The sequence below is a fragment of the Rhamphochromis sp. 'chilingali' genome (assembly GCF_963969265.1).
Source record: "Rhamphochromis sp. 'chilingali' genome assembly, chromosome: 17".
NCBI lineage: Eukaryota > Metazoa > Chordata > Actinopteri > Cichliformes > Cichlidae > Rhamphochromis > Rhamphochromis sp. 'chilingali'.
Window position 1 is genome coordinate 28,576,207 of NC_137944.1, and position 19,294 is coordinate 28,595,500.

The following is a 19,294-nucleotide window of genomic DNA, read 5'->3' on the forward strand; positions in this document are numbered from 1 at the left end:
CTGCCAGTCTGAGTCTGCCATTAATACTGTTGCAGATTTGGGTGTGGTTTCCTAAATGGATTAGACAATATTGTTAAGGACTTTTATTGTGATGGGAATGCAGTATCCTAATCTTGAGAGTCTTAAAAAGACCTTTGCACAAAACAATTAGAGGAAATCTCAAAGTTAAAAAAAAAAAAAACGCAGTCAAAAATAACAGGGAAGGGCATTAAATGATCATAAAGAACAGATCAAAATGAGCAGGAGCCTCTAATGAAGCAGGACTTAGATTCTTCTAACGTCCCGAGGATCTAAATGATCGTTTGTTATGACTGTATCCAGGATACGCAGGCCACCGTCCTCAGTGTCGAGTTTACTACCATTAGTCAGTCACCATCTGTGGCACGGAGCTTTTTTTAAACCTGGCTCTGGGTAAAGTCCCTTTTACCTACTTCCACCTTCCCCCTGTGTCAAAGGCACCTTGGTGTTCCAGCAAACTACAGTTCAACTTACACAAGTGGACTCGGGTTGTGTCCTTAAATCGAAATGTTTGACTTGAATGACTGAATCTGTAATGTAAACAATGAACAGACAGCCTGATATTGATCTTGCCGCCGCCAGAAATATGCTATAAAGAGGGAATACGATCACACCTGATGTGCAGCTCTTACTGTCTGCACTGCGGCAAGAACAGAGCTGAAAGCAGATTTCCCCAAATGCAAAGCACCTTGATATCGACAGGAGCTAGTGATGATACATGGCGTAGTTTTGCAATGCAGTGTTGGCACACGATTTACCAGTCAAACGGCACTTCCTGGCAACCTTTGATCGCGGCTTCAGTTGCGTGCAATTTACAGACCACACGCATTCGAGTCACGCAGACAGAGGGAGAGGAGGATACATGTGTTGTTAATTTCTCCTGTTTTGCTTATGTTCTGATCATATTTTGGATATTAAGTCTCTGGACAGGGACTTTTCCTTTTTGGGGAAAGACTTTTCAGAATTCTTTGAAAATCATTCATCTGCTCACAACAATGTGAGGAATGTTGTGAAAACTGCTCTTATCTACTCAAGGCGTGTCTTGCTCCACCCAACTACAACCTGATTGTGTAGTTTACAGCTGAGAGCACTGGTCAGATAATAGTACAGTAGTGCTCTAATTTAGCTTTAACAGCCAACTATTTCAAAATGTTAGTTTTGTTTTTTAAAACGTATTTAGGTGAGAGAGATTTCATGTAAAGGCTATTTTATGTGCAAATAGATTATCCAGTAAATGTGCACGGTTGTTTTAAAGTGCCAAACAGGTTTCCCATTTGAAAGACAAAACAAAATAAAAAAACAAAACAACAATTGTTCTCTCTTTTACCTGCAGACTGTCAGTCAAAAATTCTTTAAAGCACCCCAGGGTGTGTCACCTGCAGGGGTGTGTCTGACAACCACCACAGTGTTAAGCTGTGTCAACAATAACGTGGGCCTTCCTGAGGAGTGTGTCATGACATTAAAGAGTATGCAACCAACCTTCAGGCTGCATAGTTTAGTTGAACATCGTGTAACTCTTCTATGCTTGCAGCAAGATTGGTTAACAAAAGGATATGGTTAACCTAACAACGCCAGTGTGCCAAGATGAAACAGGTTGAACCAGCATTTTAACAATACAGCACCCTCCACAACTGGGGTAGGTCTGTAAAGTGGAGAGATTAAAGTTATATCCAGTCACTTTAAGAGAGCTGCACACATAGATCTTTAGCCAGATCTTAACAAAGATGGAAAAAAAAATGATGGAATAGTTTTCAGAAGGGAAAAACTGCAACTTAGGAGCAAAGCTGAAGCTGAGGAGTGCCCGTCAGAGCTCTGACTAAGCTGAAACCCCATTCTCCACAAGAATACTCCAGCTCTTCGGACGTCATCACCTTCCAGCCAGCATTTACAGGGTTAATCGCAACATCTCCATAGCACAGGAAACCGAGATGTGTGAGGGGAAAAAAAGGAGGGGGGGCAGTGAGGAAGAGAGAGAGAGGAGCGTGTGCTGCAAAAACACAGAGGACGAGAGAGAGTAGAGACGACAGAACAGGACTGCCGGCAACAAACTGTTTGCAAAGGAAAATCTTTGATCTGCCGATCTCGCCGTCAGCTCTCCCTGCGCAAGCCTTGAAGCGATGAGTTTTTCAAGCTTTTCTTACCTTGCTTCTTGAGTACTCTCCACTGCCAGAAAACGATCAAGGTAACGATGTGGCCCACAGCCACAAGGGCTGGGAACACATTTCCAGGGGGGCTTGCCGGCATCGGGCCTGGTACAAAGTGAAGAGTCCCAGGCTCTGAAAGGTGGGAGGGTTGGGGAGGGTAGCGGCGGGGGGGGGAGTTGGAAGGTAAGGTGGAGGGGGGGAGTAAAGGGGAGGAGTAGGGGAGCGTCTAGGGGTGTGGTGTCACCCCGGACTTTAAAACGAGCGCTGCAGCTAAGTTGTCCGCGACTTTTACAAGACACGAGTGAAAGAGCACACCTCGCTCTGCTCTGTGACTCAGTCCTCTGGCAGAAGTGGCTGATCTCTCTCACTCCGGCACTCTTTCCCTCCCCCTTTTTCCTCTGCACTTTTACAATTCCTCTCTCTGTTTCTCATATATTCACGTTTAAGTTGCACTTCTTTTAAAAGTAAAAGCTGTAACTCTGGCAGCACGAGGAGCTCTGACGCTGTTAAAAATAAGTTTTGTCCTCTTTGTCCACAGATCAAGTAACTCCACTGGTTTTGCCCTACAGAAACTTGCTCTCTGCTTTCCTTGCCAGCTGCAGACTATCTGCAGGAGTTAATAATATATGAGGCTGTTTTGTGTGACGAGCACACACACAGAGCACGCTCAGTCGGGTCAGCCTTGATAAGAGGCAAACTAAGGGACATCCACTGTGAGCTGGAGTCAAAGTTTCCAACTGATTCACTCCATAAGTTTTCTTTTACCGACTGAAGCCCATTTTCCATCGCGGTTTACGAGTCACAGACAGTCGCAGGCCAACCCCTTCCGCCTTTTCCAAATATTTATACTGAAGCCATGCCTCCCAATTTTATTTTCCCTCATCACATAATCATCCGCTCCCTATCAATTCATTCTCCTTATGTAACTTCACAATTTTCCTGTAATTCTAATAGTTTCCTTATGCTTGGACAGCCCAACCAGTGTGTATAAGCTTCCCAGAGCCTGATTAAACTGGATCCTGTTTTACAACCAACCGTTTCAGCATCTCTGAACTGCCAGCTGCATTGTTAGCTCTAAATCCTAAAGTGTTTTTCATTTTTCTCCATCTTACCCTGGCTCTGTTGTTAAAACAGAGAAAAGCCTCGAGGGAAGATGTCCTCTGGAACCAGACTGCATGCCTTTTAAGGACGCCGCTTTAAGCGCAATCATTTTCAAACCTTTATTAAAACAGTTCTATGTCACCAAATGATCACAATGAAATTCCTCTGTGGGAGCTTCTCCTCACCAGCCTAACTCGAAACACAGAGTTGTGAAACACTAACTGCACCTGCAGAAATATGCACACATCACCTGTTTGCATCACTGTTTAAAAAAATAAAATATTGCTTGAGGCAAAACAGCATCGCTGCCAAGGTCTCTGTTGTCAGAACAAATGAAAAGAACATCAGCTGTGGTGCAGAAACCCAACACCAAGACGAGTGTCACCCTCGCACATTTACAGCGACGCCACACACCAACAGCCACCATAGAGAAAGCAAAAATAGTCGAGACGGCCTCGACCTCGTGCTGTCTTTAGCGTGAGCACTGTGTCATGCTATATAAAGAAGGGAATACAGAATAGTCTTACACAATATAGTTTGCACTAAATTTAAAACAAAACAAAAAAAGAAGCTATGTTTAGGCACAAAGACCAGAAGCAAAAGTGTAGAAGAAAAAGTGGGCGTTGTTAGTCTAAAGTGCTGGCAGTTGATTTGGGGAGAGACCTTATATGATCCTTGTTTGAAAATGTCAACCAAATCCCCAAAGCCTTAGAAACTGGCACTGCAATTTGGCAATTAGTTACAGTGAGGATTGAACAAAGGGAATAAATCCAGGGGAGCAGTAGAGACGTCTGGAATAAATTCATTTCACCACTCCCTCATGGGAGGAGCCAGCCCACTCCCCCTCTTCTCACATGGTATGCACTCGCTCAATGATTCCCATATTGTGATACACATTCTACATACTCCCGCGAAAGCAACATAGCCAAAATCCACAAAGTTACACATTTAATTAATTCAGAAGTTCTTAGAATTTCACTTAAAAAGCCTCCGATATTAATGCCCAACTTTCACATAACAGCGTAGGTAAGACTAGCGAAGCAATGTGAGGAATGTGAGAGATGTTTTTAATCTAAAGTACTGATACTGGGAGTGGCAGTGTCCTCAGATGGCAAGCATAATTCAAGAAATTAACCTCAGCATAGTTTATTCTTGATCTGGTATCTTTAAGTTCACTGATAAAGAGTCTAAAAAAAGATTCCGGTAAAAATAAAACCTACCGTTGGGAGGTCCTGGGCAGAAGCAACAGCACAACTCCATCTTCTCTCAGCGTCTTCACAACTTTTAGAGAAAATGCAGAACTGCCAAGGAGTCAGAGCTGACCTCATGACATTATGTTCTGATAAAAACGAGGGGGGGCGTGCAGAAAAAACACCCAAAAAAAAGGAAAGAGTGAGAGCGAGAGAGAAAAGCGGAGGCACAGCTGGGAAGTACAAACTACACAGCGTTGCGAGTTTGATTTAATTTGTGAGGCTTTCCTCAGTGGAAACAGCATCTCATGCGTGGTGGTTTCTGTGAGCACCGCTGGATGGAATCCATGTGCAAGGCTTCAGAGAGACTCCCAGGGACACATTCACATTTTTTCTTACAGGATTTAGACAAAGAACGGAAAACGTGACTTTTGCCAGCTATAACAAAGGCGGCTCTGTGAAAGCCGTTAAAAAAAGATTTATTGGAAACAGTGCAATTATGCAGCCGTATCCACAGGATGTGCATCACTCTACGCTACTATAGCTCGGCTTTGTTTTAAAGTCACAGATGGAACATTTTAATCTGATCACACAAAAACTACACAGGTCGGACATATTAGCTCAGTTCTTGGACAATATTTTCAGACTTATCATGTAGTTGTGTAGAATTGCGATATAAGATGTTGTTCGTATACTATTTAAAGTTCTGCCCAACTGACAAAGTCAATGAAATAAATGTTCATGATACATCAGATATAAATAACACAAAAAGTTTGAAGTGTCACAACAAAAATGTCAAAAAAAAATCCCCAGCTCTCATTTTTGCTCTTTTTGTGGCTTAAATATAATTAAAAGTTGACTATCTTTAATTCTAAGCTGCTTTTAAAACAACATTTTCACCTTTTCTGAACTTTTTTTGGTTGATTAATGTGGCCTAAAACTAATCAATAAAGATATGGATCATTAGTTAGAGCCCAACAGACAAAGAATGCAAAAGTGCATCTTAAGATATGTTATCTATTCAGTTGCCCATTACTCCCGAGCCCTGCCTGGTCTGCCTCTTTTTCACTGTGACCATTTTGTGCAGAGGAGAGAGGTGAAGCAGCCAGTCAGGGGCCATCCTGCAGCCCACACCCCTCTGGATTTTACACCAGGAAACTTGATCCCGGACGCAGCCAGCAGGCAGCGTGGGAGGTGTCTAACTCAAGGTCTTCAATGTTAAAGTTATGAACTATAATAAATTTTACTCCTAATCTTTAAAAAAAACACATTAGTTCTTTTAGGATCAAAATAAACTAGACGGTAGACATGCAATTGTTTTTTTAAGAAAACAATATTAAAAACGTCTTAAACACTGTGTTTAAGATTGTGTACTTAATCCCAGACACAATGGCCAGTATTCAGCTGTTATCTGATCTGCGGCAGCGAGACACACCCTAACCTGCTTCATCCTCTTTGGTCCGCTAGATAACCTGAGACTGGCCATAAAGTATTTCTGTGCTGACACCTTTTGGTAAGAAGACAGAACTGTTCCAACAAGAAAGACTTCCTACCTTGGCCGTGTTGAATCAGAGCCTCCATAAAGTCTCTAGAAAAATTCATTTCCATCGTAGCCAAAACAGGTTTCTTGATGATTTTTCTTTCTTACTGTATTATATGAAAAATGCAGCACACACTAGATTAGGAGTCAGCAGGTTACACACTCTGTGTTCTGCTGCAGCTAACCCACTCAAATACAGTATGGTCTTTTTAAATGTTGGAGTTCATGTTCATTGCAGGCTGGGCTAAGTGGAGGTTAGATGAAAGGTGGCAAATGCCACACACTCTGTGTTTTGGACTGCTTTGCTGCTTCGCCCTTTTTTGTGGAGGCACAGACAGGAAAAGCTGAGTGTGGTTTAATGGCACTCACATTTTTCCAGTCTCTGCTGAGTCATATATCAGCCCGACAATGGAAGGTTCTCAGGCAGATGTCATATTGAAAAGGTAGAGCCAGGGAATTCAGCACGTGGATTTGCAGAAGCATTTATCTTTTATAAGTCTTTATGCGCTGTATTAATATCTAGTTTGGGGGCCGTGTGAAATGCAGCATGTTCTGTGAGATGAAGAGAGATGGACACGCGAGTGCATGCAGCTGCAGAACAGCAGATGCCAGAATTAATGAATCAGCCACATTGATGTAGCGCACGCAACAGCACAAATGTTTGCATGGATTTAATACTGAATACTGTGTTTAGACACCTGTAGATACCCTACAACGCCACAACATGTTTGCCAGAGTTTAAGTTAAAAAAGAAGATTTGACCATATAACACCCACACAGAGGTAACTACAGTATCTGCCTCCACTTAGACTTAGTTTATCTGAATATTTTAATGTCTGTTGACACGATGCAGACATCTCTCTGGTCTGGAATCTCAATATCTCTCAGACGTGTCAGTAAACTATGAACCAGCTTCAACAGGCTGACAGGTTCTTCCACCAATACCAGAGAAGCCTCTTTGATCTTTAAGGCTTCAAAAATACAAAAATAAATAAGTAAAAGAAATTAAAAGATTCTTGTTTGGTTGTGTTTGTCAGTCATGTAGTTGCTGGTCTTAATTATAATTTTAACTGAGTTCTGGTTGTTTTACTTAATTTAATTTGTTGGTTTTCTCAAGTTTACTATTTACTTTATTTTTACATGTTTTTTTAAAAACATTTTTAATTTAATAATTATCTTTTTAAATTTCTATTTCTTTAATGAATTAAAATGATCAACTTTACCCCTTTTCATTAATTCAGGAGCTTTTGTGAGTCTTTCAGTTTAGTTTTGATCTCTCTATTGTTGTGCTGCAGTTTGTACCTGCTGTGCTACATAAATATAATTTTGCTACCTTAAAAATAACAAGACGTTAATTAAATATTCATTGAATTAATGGGTAGTTGATGCTGTTCTCCTTGGGGAACTGAACACACTGTTTTTCGTTTGAGTATAGATCACAACCACTGCAGAACAAAACTGCCTGTTCTGCTGAATATACGACAGTAATAATCTGCTTGACAGATGCAGTTTGAACATGTAGAAGCTTCATATGTTATCTTTGCTTTTTGCTTGTTTTTAACCCTCGAAACATCTCAAAGAAAGAGTTATATGTGTTTCCAGTTAAGAAGACTAGCAGAGGTAAAGCATCACAGGCCACATAAAACGAATGATCTACAAGGTGTCTCAATAATCAGTGTTGGATAAAAGTCACATTATTTTCTTATTTGTTATAAATTCTTAATGTTTCTACAGTTCGAGTTTTAGTTACTGTGAGTCCCGTAAGCAGATGTGTGACAGTAAACAAAATGAGGACTAATGCATTTTAAAAATATAACTGTACCCTCACTAACATACAGTATGCAAACATGTGCATGATTCACATTTAGACAAAGCTTGTCTGTGTAAGTGGGCCACTGGTTGCCACAATCCGCATCTGTAAAATGACACCTAATTGACAGTCTGTTGTTATTTAGCTATATGAAAAATGACAGGACCATTATTTGTATCAATAAGAGACGAGATTAAATTATCTCTGCTTCATCCACATAAACAGAGCCAGCAGCCATAGCAACACCAAGATAGCCTTTACTGCAAATGAAAGAGGAAGAAACGGGAGGAGGAGTTAGAAGAAGCTCAAACCTTCAGGGAAGTCAGGCCCGGTCTTCTGAGCATCTTTACCTTTTTCAGGTTCTTCTGTAAGAGTGGTGCAGTCTACCTGAAGCAGAGGGATCTTCAGAGCTGGGTAAACTGGTGGGACTATAGGGACGGGACGGTCTGCTTTAGTGGCTGCAGTGGAGGAGGCTCCAGATGCATCATGAGAAATCATGACTTCTGCAGAAACTATTGTCTCACTGTCTTTTTCATTCTCTGTATCTGTAATGTCAGATTCCATTGTTTTTTCCTCGGGAATATTTTGCACAGATTTGTAAGTGTCACACTTGGATGTTTCACTTTTATCTGCAGGGCTGTAAACTTCAACCATCACATGTTTCATCTCCTCAACATCACCTGGCAACTTCTTGTGGTATTCTTCTGTCACAACGTCAGCAGAAGATCCAAACGGAGCTGAGTTGACAACCTCATGGAGAAGGTCTTCATCTTTCTCTTCATCATCAATAAGCTCTTCCATCAAAGGGACTGCCTGGGGGTCTGCTACCATTTGTATACCGCATTCACTCGCAGGTACCTCTTCTTCAAGAACCCCCAAGAACAGATATTTGGTCTCTCTTCTCATCTCATTTAAGATCAGTTCTTTTACAGGTTCCTCAGTTGTAGTCTTCTGCACCTTCATGGTGGCCATAGCAACACGTCCAGACTCCTTATAACCTGTTTGTGGTTCAGCACATGTGTTCTTAAACGATTCCTGCAGGACCTCTGTTACTGGAACACCAGGAACCTTCTGAACTGTCTGGATTTCTTTTGGAAACTTTATCACAACTGAAGGAGAATGAAAACCTTGCTTGGCCTCCTCGACTGAGTAATGACCTCTGGTGGCTTTGTCTTCATGGTGGAGAACAGAAGCATTGAAAACTTTACTGTGACTTTCCTCTTCTATGCAGAGGTCTTTGTCCACCTTGAACAAGGTAGTGTTTTGATCTCTAGGCTGACCAATGGACATCTGGTAGGAGCCTCTGAAGGTTTTTGGAAGTCTGTCAGGTTGTTCTTCTTCAACTCTCTTGTGACGGTAAACGTGCCTGTCCGTAACACCCTCTTGGGTTCTTCCTTGGGCCTTCAGTTCTGAAATGGAAGATCTCGGGCCTTTCACGCTTTGAACTCGAGCAGAAAATCCAGGGCGAAAAATGCGATGAAGGGTTCTAGGCATGATTTCTGGAGGCAGGTGCAGGTAATCTCGCAGGTACCCGATACCTTCATTGGTGAGATAATAATAGGCATGTTTCCAGGCAAAAGTCTCCCTGACGTAGCCTTTAGTTTTGAGAGAGCCCACGGCACGGATCACCTTTAGGTTATTCACCCCATTGAGATCAGGATGCATGGACTGTGGCCGCCTGTCCTTCTTAACCACAATGACGCCATCTTTGAAGAGAAGCTCGTAGATTGCTTTCAGATTGGCTAATGGCATTACCATTCCAGCCACCATTATGTCTTCCCTTGTGTTCTTTGAGATCAATGCGCAGTATTTGCATAGAGAAATATATCACAAAGAAGACCTGTTAAAAATTCTTAATTCTACATAATTTTGGATTCACTTTGATGAAGCATTTATCTACCCAGTTGTCATCATGAGTCAGCATGGAGAAACAGCGATGCTCAGAACCCCTCCTACCTTCTCAGTCCCCAGTCGAAACAGAAACAGTGTGGATGAGAGGCGAGAGGGAAGAGAGGAGGAGAATCTAAAGGGGTGTGCGCACACAGGATGCAAACAGAAACCAAAAGGATCCAAACAGAGACGAGAAAAGGAGGTTTGGACCTTGTGTGGGTAATGGGCAGTGCCGCTGCTACAAAACCCCTGCTACCTTAGCCAGCTTTCAACACAAAGTGCAAAAACAGTGTGGGTTTTATATATATAAAAACGCAAACAATGAATTCTTTCTTTGCTAAATAATCCGTCAAAATCTATGCACAAATCAGACAGTGTATGACAATATATAATCATGAAATAAATATTTAAAATGCAAGATATTATTCATGTCTAGTTACTTAACGTGAACCAGTTTTAGTACTATTAGTTATTTCATATATGAGCTGATGGTGTAGAAAACTGTGCATCACACACAAATTCACCATCACTAGGTTGTCATCTTAATCCTTCCTCACCAGCCTCAGATGAGAACAACAACAAGAGTTTACCAACAGCACTGGAGACAAAAACAATAAAAATAGTTTTTGTAAAGTCACTGCAGGACTTACTGAAGGTCTTAATAACGCAGGATTGGAGTAACTGTAATGAGCTAGTGGTATGTTGACTACAGTCCAAACGGAGCCTGGCAATAACTAAAGAATTAAAACCAAAAAAGCCAGATATTACATTCTGCCTTTTAGCATACCTCAGAGTCATTTGGACAAATAACTGCACAGAAGATTTTCAGTAAAAGGATGGTGATTTAAAATGTGCAGCACTCTAACACAGCATCAGACATTAGAAGTAATACACCTGTAATAACACAGGGATACAACAATTAGCGGTGATGGGTGGTAATCCAATCATCTGTAAGACAGACACACTGCAGAATAGTACATATACCGTGTTACATGCATGAATGAAATGAGACTTTAACATTCAAACAGATGTGTAGGTAACAGATAACAGGGAAAAAACAAGCTGAAAGCTAAAACATCTGATATGGGGCAGGGATGACACAACCAACACCGAACAGGCCTGAGGGGATAACAACCATGCATACAATGCTGTGCAAAACAGGGACAGCTGTGGCGAATCATCGGCATGTGTTTTTAAAGGCAAGAGGTTTTGAAAATGTCACTTTGACGAAATACAAGGTTCCAGAATGAAAGGCTCTCTTTGTATTCTAAACTACTGAATTTGCCCAATATAATATACAGTCATGGTCACTAATGTTTTCCAAAGGTTCTTCAGTGCTATTCAAAGACACCAAACCTAAATGTCAAACATTAAGTACAAACAGTGTATAATCTTTGGTCTCCATGCTTTCCTTTCCTCACTCATAGCCCACATCTCCGGCCAGCCAATTCTGCAAACCTAAATGGAAAAGCCATCAAGTCGTGGATTTCCCCATAAGAAAAGACAATTGTGCCTGTGTTTAGGTCCATGTTACTCAACCTCCTCTGAGACCAAATGAGACTGAACAGCAGTTATAAGAGTCCAGGGTAACAACAGCTGCCAGTGGAGCTAAAAATACAAACAGGAGGTTTGGAAAAAGTCTGCAGGAGATGGTGATTTTCCCTAATTCTTCCTAATTTTCCCTCTTCTCTCTGACAGCTGCAACATTTAACAGTCATTTAATAATAATAATGAATATAGGAGCACATCTCTGCTGATCACATTAAAATCTCTGAACAGAAAACCTATTAGGGTGAAGTGTTGAAATAAATACAGAGGTTCAAGCTTTTTAATTATTTTTCCAAACAATCAATTTTATAATCTGCTTAATGAAAATCAGCTTTTGCCTGTTTGTGTCAAACCCATTTGTCAAGAAACTTGATTGCTCTACTGGGAGCAATGTTTCATAAGAAATCGCTTTGAGTAAGAGCATGCAGGAGAGGGAAGATGACTCCCTCTAGCAGGTCTGGGGCAAACAGTATTAAGCTATTTCAACATTATGCAGTCACATAAACACTGCCACCGATAAATCAGAATTCTGGAGATGGATATAACCCCGCCCTTTTGGGGCATGGCAACAATCAGCGCAAATAACTTTTGCGCCAGATGAGGCTCCACTGCAGATCATACCCGGCAAATGATCTCCTGCCAGTTCCATCGTATTTCGATAGGCTGTCATAGAACTCGAAATGATATACTGAAGCGTTAAGTGAAGATGTCTGGAAGAATGAATCACAATCTTTTTGCTAGCACAGATAAATTCTTGCTGCATGGCACAGCTGGTAAGAACTCTTCTGGTAAAAGAAAACAGGCCTCTCACAGCGCAAGAATTTAGTGGTCTTGGGATTCATCAAAAAAACTTGAGGACTGTGTTGGTTCACTGGATGCAGAGACTTAATCGCCATGTGTTCTCCATTACCTGTCCGTGGCTCTATATCAAACACACTGGCGGCAACAATAGAGTTTTTGTTTGGTTTTCAAACACAGAATCATAGATGGAGTGAAGTGAAGCTGTCTGCACCTGCGTCACACCTCTAACAGCTTCAGTTATAGCCTTTCTTAAATGCAATCTAGAGATTGACGATCTCCAGTCAATCTTATTTAAAAAAGCCTGATGGGAAAAATAAAAAATATACGCATCCTCAACCTTTGTCTGGATATAAATAATGTAGATGTTTATTGTTGCTCTCTCCAAGTCATGATGAAAGCTCATTGCCATGGTGGCGATGGTCGAGGTCGAGGGAATGAAGACAACTCAAAGTGACACTGGGTGCTTTAAAATAAACCTATTCAACTCTACTGGCAGATAAATGCTCTCCACATTCCAGTGCGTACTTTATAGCGAGTCGTTTAAGCTGTATGGTTGTCTTCCAAGTCGTTAAATTCAAGTCTGCATTTTGACATTTGGAAATGGAGCAGTGGGAAAATGCTGGGAGGACTATTGCTGAAACAGTTCACACACACGTGTGGTGATAAATTCTGCAACTATTGCACTTAAAACATGTTCCTGACACGATGTTCAGTTAAGTCCTGAGGACATTCTGCAAACTGAACTGTCTGCAGTGCAATGGAGGCCAAATTCCTCTGGATAATGTATGCATTAAAGGCGTCATCCGTCTTATTCTCTGATCCATCTGTGCTTCTGGAGTTAGTACTTACATCTGTCCACCTCATGTAAAACGAGTGCAAAAATCTTTTAGTGATTTAAAAGGCACATTTTTTCCCAAGGCAGATGGATACGGTGTCAACTTTTAGCAGAATGGCTCATGGATTTAAAATTTGCTGGAAACTCCATATAATGGAACCTTTATATGGACATCTCTACCCTTACACATCAGCCCACTCACAAATATGAGTGAAAAACAGAGAACACACACAAGAAAGTAAGTGTACCTAACATTAAACTAAACAGAGTGATAAGATTCACCAACAAAGCTTGTAGCAGTTTCATACTAATTTTAGAGATGGAATCTCTACAATGCAGTTTAGTTTAGTATGGTTTAGTTTAAATGTATTTGAAAAAGGAAACTTAAATCTCATCAGAAAAAGATGAATCGCACCTGATTAAACTGCAAATGTTGAAATATTATACAAATACAAATCCAGTTGGCTATTTAATATATTGCTTTTTGATTATGCATTTAATTAAAACATCCCATATAAACCAAAAATACAGCTAGAGGTTTTTTGGGAACTGATAGATGGTTAATGTTGACAAATCTGATTTTAACATCATGGACGTATATGCTTGTTACCCGGATAGCATCATTAAAAAATGCACATAGGAGAAAGCAGAATTTCTCATAAGCATTTTTATCAGTGCTCAGCGAGGAGTTAATCAATTTCATATGGAGCCATGTCTCTGCTGCATTAACGAGTCCTTGTTAAGCTGAATAAACACTGTGTGATTTGGGCCTGTCCCAGAAGAAAAACAACCAAAGTGAAAGAATGAAGCTATAAATGGAGCTCCAAACACTGGCCAGGTCAAAGCTGCCCACTGCAATGAAATTGTTTTAATCAAAGGAGAAAGAGAGAGCTGCTTGTGGCAGCAGGAGTTTGTTTGTATGAAGTGTCTTTATGCTGTTATCATGACAGCACCAAGAAGGATGTAGCCTGTAAACAAACAGCAGAGGAAACGCAGCCTTGTGTCACAGCCTGTGAGTCATTGCACCATCTAAATATACTGAACTTCTCAATGTTTATTAGATACGTGTATTAGATACATGTTGCAGAGCGTGGGTTTGAAGTAAATTTAGACATGATCGGGCTGTTGCTCACCACTGTCCACTTTTCTGTTCTCTTAGCTAATAACAGAAAGAAAGCTACTTTTTCACAGCTTTTAGACACCCTTAAATGTGTATGACTACTTGATTTACGCCTACCTGGGACTGACACTAATTATATATCTCTGTATATGAGCAGACAGCTAAGTTGAGGGCAGCCAACAAGGCTATTCAAGCTTTCCTGACTTCACACCTCGATGTCAAACTGTCCTTGAGTGAGATGCTGCAGCATCCTACTGCAGAAGAGGGACAAACAAGAGGAAGATCGCTGACACTCAAACAGGTCTGCAGGCTGATGAGTGGTATCAGGGTATTTCAAGCATTTAATGGTTACTGGAAACTACTGACTGTGCAGAGCTGTGGCAGACTTGTGACATGTTAGCTTTACTTGGCAAGGCCTTATTTTTTTCCTGAGCTATTTTTGATGGCTGTAGCTTTATGTTTCTCATGTTTGATCAGTAGCATCTAATCTCTAATCTGAACACAATCTCTAATGTGACCAAAGCCTGAGAGCAGAACATTATTGTGTTGTTGCTGGTGTTTGTTTTAGCAAAAATCTTGTCAGTGCTGATAGTAGCATGCTTTATCCTACCATGCACAGGTAAATGTGGACAAATATGTAATTAAGACAAGAAATGGTTACATAAACCATGTGAGTTTTAGAAAAATGTAGCAACTATTCAAATATTTGAAAAGCATATTTATCACTGATTAACACAAAATGGATAACAGCATCAATGCATTGTTTTGGCTTTAAAGGATCACAATGTCAAGCCGAACTTATTAGACTACAGGTTTTTGTTGGTAATGCACAAACCACTATAAATACTGTTCACAGCATAAAAGCTTTGGATCACAAACCATCTGAAAAAAAAAATGGCTGATGCTGTTAGAAACTAATGGACCTCTGAGCCAGTCTGAGGCACCAGGGAAGGAATGAAGCAGCTCAGTGCAAAGGTGGTTTGAAAAATCCTGAACCTAAAATGGACGACTTGGAAAGTAGAAAATGGATGAACGCCAGACTTCGCCAAATCAGATAGGAGCATCATATGATTAAGAGGAACCACAGCGTAGCAACGGAAATGTGAAAGTGTGTGTGTGAGTGACCACTGCAATGAGTCATCAAAACCCATGGCAGGGCGTGGCTGGCCAGGAATGCCTGCAGCCACAGTAACATGACGCACCAAAGAAATATGAGTGCATAGAGTACAAGGCCAGAACAGTGGTCAGAGGCAATAGCATCGCTACTGGCAACAATAAGAAACAGACACACTCGTCCAGATGTTGAGAGCTTCTCCTGCTCACCACACAACCTGATCCAAAAGTTTCAGGTGATAAAAACATCAAAAGAAACTCTGGTTTTGACATTATTTTGGAGTTGCTCCGTTACCATTCACGCACACACCAACCAAGAAACTCAACTCGAGCATTTCAAAGGAATACTCCCCTAAAATATAACCTGTTGCTGAGCCCACAGGCTCCGTTTGCCTTCAACATGGATCGACGGACCTCCTCATAACCCTGGATCACCACTAAATATCATTTTAATTGATTTACTGTCGAGGAAGGAACTGTTCAAAACATACTGAACATACTGATCGAGATTACTGTGTAAAAGCTGTGAGACAAGTTTAATTCTCTGGTATTCTTTTCTTTTGCCTTGATACTGGCTCACCACTGGAATGCACTTAAACTGCTGAGAATCCCAGCTGATTATACACAGATCACCCACAAGTTCTTAGGAAAGGGGAGTAAACAAACACTCCTCACCAGTTATAATTAGGGGACAGTGTATTGATCGAACCCTTCAGGCACATCTCAAACAATTAATTATGTTAGTTTTTTAAGTAATGTATTAGCTGTATATTTTCACCTGCATAGATTTATCTGATCTGCATTGGGACTACAGGTCTAAATTATCACTTTCAATTAAATGTGGTATGTTTGCATTTTATATTTATGTCTATAACTTTGACCGTCCTTGTTAAAGAAACAATAAATACTGTGCAGGACCCCCTTGTGCAATCAAAGAGCTGGACACAGATCTGATGTGGTGCAGAGTGGGGTCTCTGAGTATCTAGTTTACTCTCGGATGAAAATCTTGGAGGGTGTGGAGGCAGCATCAACACTGTGCTCTTTGTTGTGTTCCTCAAGCTCTCCCTGAGCTGTTTTTCGGGCGTGGTCGGGAGCATCGTTCTGTCGGGGAGCCGTTTTTAGGAGTCTGCACCAGTTTTCAGCAGGATGACCTGCAAGGTGCTTTATCGTGACAAAAATTATAATTAGAAAAAAAGAGGTAAAATGTGTCTTTTAATTACATAAATTTTCATGAACATGAACTAAATAAGCGTGAACTCAGTGCGACACCCTGATGGGAAGTGAATTTGAACTTTTAGAGAATAATAGGCCAAGCACGAAAAGATAACTTATTTTAATAATATCTTATTTTAACAGTCCGTGAAAGCTAAAATTATAACTGAACCTAAAATTTAATTAACACCATCCCTGGTATTATATGTCATAATTCAAGGGATAACACTGCATTTCTTTGGCTCTTTTGAATCTGTCAGTGTTGTGGTTGACTGATGTAGATGCTTTTCTTTGCAATGAAAGGGCTTTGTAATTTTAAAAGAGCTAAATTATGCCAACAAAACCACAAATATTAAATTAATCAAGTGGCAAACAGTTAAAATGTGGCTGACCTGCATTTATTCTCTTTTTATGATAAAAATCATTCCAGATTATTTTAATCCTTAATTTACACAGCCTTCCATAAAAACATGGAGATTAAACGTGTGGTGAGAGGAACGTTTAATCTCATTTAAAGTGTGTTTTAAAAGTTAAATTAAATACGGAGAATATAATAAGACCATCGAGTATATTTATGTCTTCATCAAGAAGAGTGGAGACATTGGACATTATGTTGAAGGAGACAACACGACGAGACGAGGAGCTGAAACACTAAAATTCCTTGAATTGTGCTCACATAACTGGATGTGGAAAAACCCTTTCCTCAAGTCCCAGGTCTCCGAAGCAAAATCAGTGTTAGACTCTGAGGTTTCTTCAGCCATGTTTGTAAGTACTGTTGTTGCTTCTGGTTTTCGCGGAAGGGTACTGAGCAATAATGGGACGGCTGATAATAAAATGCAAACAGTTTTTGAAAATCATCAAGTTGAGGGCTGAGTTAAGGGTTTGAGGGATTAAATCAGCGAGAAAACCAAAGTATATTTCACATGTGCTTGATATTGTGTGTGAAAAGCACAGTTTGTGACAGTGTGTCATATTAAAAGCTATGTTAATTATGTATATTTTGCTCACTAAGCAAAGACGTAGATGATTTTCTTTGGTGCGTTGAGTAAATTCACCAAAACATTTTTCAGTGTGCATATCAACACCAAAGGAAGTCATTGGACCATGTCCAGTATAAAGCCAGGTGTGCCGATTTCCACTGGCCTCTATGTTGACAGCAGCACACAGTCACGCTTCACTGACTTTCTCTCCATGGAGGCTGCAGGGCTTCAATCAGACAGCTCCTGTGTTTCTTATTGTTAGATATTCAGTCATGGCTTATTAAAAGACCCTTATTCTCAAACTTCTCAGGCAGGTCCAACTAACTACCAGCTGAAGAAGTCCAAAAATGTAGTCACTGTGGGGATGTTACCCACCAAGGTGATTTAAAGTAATGGGTGATAGATCCACCATGGTCCCACAATGGGGTTTTGTTTACTACCAAGCGAGCAAGAACAAAACTTAAAAGCACTTTGACAAGACATCGCTCTCAGGAAACCCCCGAAGCAACATGTCAGCATGATGTGTGTTCAGTGCCATTAGAGGAGTCCTATAAATCAGCTCGGCCTCCTCGTAAACTCAGCCCTGACACAATGTGACTGGGGCTTCACCTCCACTCTGTCCAGATCCCGTCCACATTCCCACCTCCTCAGGCCTTTTCTAGATCACTCCCAGACTGTCACTCCCACGAGAGAAAAAAATAAGCATGATAGTAACTGTTATCTGCTTCATAGAAAGTGGCAGTGAAGGGGTCTCACAGGGCTTTTCATACAGCAGGGCGCCTTGCTGGCTGTTGCTGGCTGTTTTGCCTGCGGTGAGGGTTGGCGGACAAACAGCCTCAGTTGCTTTTATAACGTCGTCTCATGCCAGGCAACTTCTGGAAACGGCACCAAGCTCGAGGGCTTTAAAACTTACAATTACTGACAAAGTTAAATGTCAGTGGGAGGGATATGATTTCACCCTGATCCTTGAATACAGCCCACTCTTACACTTGCAAAATATAGTGTGTGCATGTATATAAAGAAAGAAATTCAAGGAGTAGTAATTTATGCTCTTGTAACTTGAATATATTTACATTTGGGAATTGCTTGTTGACCAAAACCAAGAAAATGACCCAAAAAATATCGGAATATTGAAATAATTGCGAGATGCAAATTGAGATTGAGACACGATACAAGACAGAGATATAAAAGTGCAAAAGGAAAGCGAGACATGGCCTCAAGCTGCAGATCCAGTTTACTCACTTGGCTTGGCATCAGAAGAAAGAGTACAGAAGACATGATGGCAAACAGCCTGCAGCTCTTTGTGCCACAAACAACGACAGCACTGTTGTACCAGTGACTATTATACCAAATAAAAAGCAGCATTCACTTGAAGACTGTCACACAAAGGAGTGAGGAATGAACAGTTGCATACTGTAACAAAATACAAAACTCGCTTGTCTAATTATGCCCCTGCATTAACAGAAATGAAAAGATACTTTAGAGTAAAAAGCAAGGACAGAAAGATCTGATGCACAAGCAGGAGGCGCTCACCCGTCCTGTGACACCGGACAGCCTCCTATTGTCACCTGGAACCCCACAAAGTTACAAAAGGCAGGAGCAGCAACTTACCTAGAAAGAGAGAAAACAAAAGGCAAAAAAGAGAAATTCAACTTTCCTCCAAAGCAGACTCTCTCCCATTTCTAAAACCCAATCCTTTATATTTTTTATTATAATTGAAATCTTAAGAATCAACAAACAAACAGCAATAATTATGTTAACAACAGACGTCTCAATAGCCTCATTAAGGCCGCAGCAGCTGCACTAATAGTGCCCCCTCCTGGCCACTTTAGGGAAAGAAACTTAGCCGTGTGAACCCTCCGTCTTACTAGTGGCACAGAGGTCACCTTGTTTCAGTTTCCCTGCTGAATCCCCTTTCCCTAACAAAACAAAGCATAAAGAATGTAATTACGCTCCACTGAGAATGGGATTAGAGGAAGGATTGGATGATTA

The 19,294-nt window shown here is 40.8% G+C and overlaps 1 protein-coding gene across 4 annotated transcripts in view; it reads right to left on the minus strand.

The window, feature by feature from the left end:
* pleca (plectin a) overlaps positions 1-19,294 on the minus strand; it is a 96,764-nt gene that overhangs the window by 45,232 nt on the left and 32,238 nt on the right. Inside the window, exon 1 of one of the 4 annotated variants that reach the window (XM_080863855.1) lies at positions 4,484-4,541. The exons of 2 other annotated variants lie outside the window; for them this stretch is intronic. In XM_080863855.1, the coding sequence (XP_080719981.1) occupies positions 4,484-4,523 (40 nt within the window). In that variant the 5' untranslated portion in view covers positions 4,524-4,541. Of the gene's footprint in view, positions 1-2,159; positions 2,323-4,483; positions 4,542-19,294 lie in introns of those variants that run through there. One more of the 4 variants, XM_080863852.1, reaches the window with a different exon arrangement.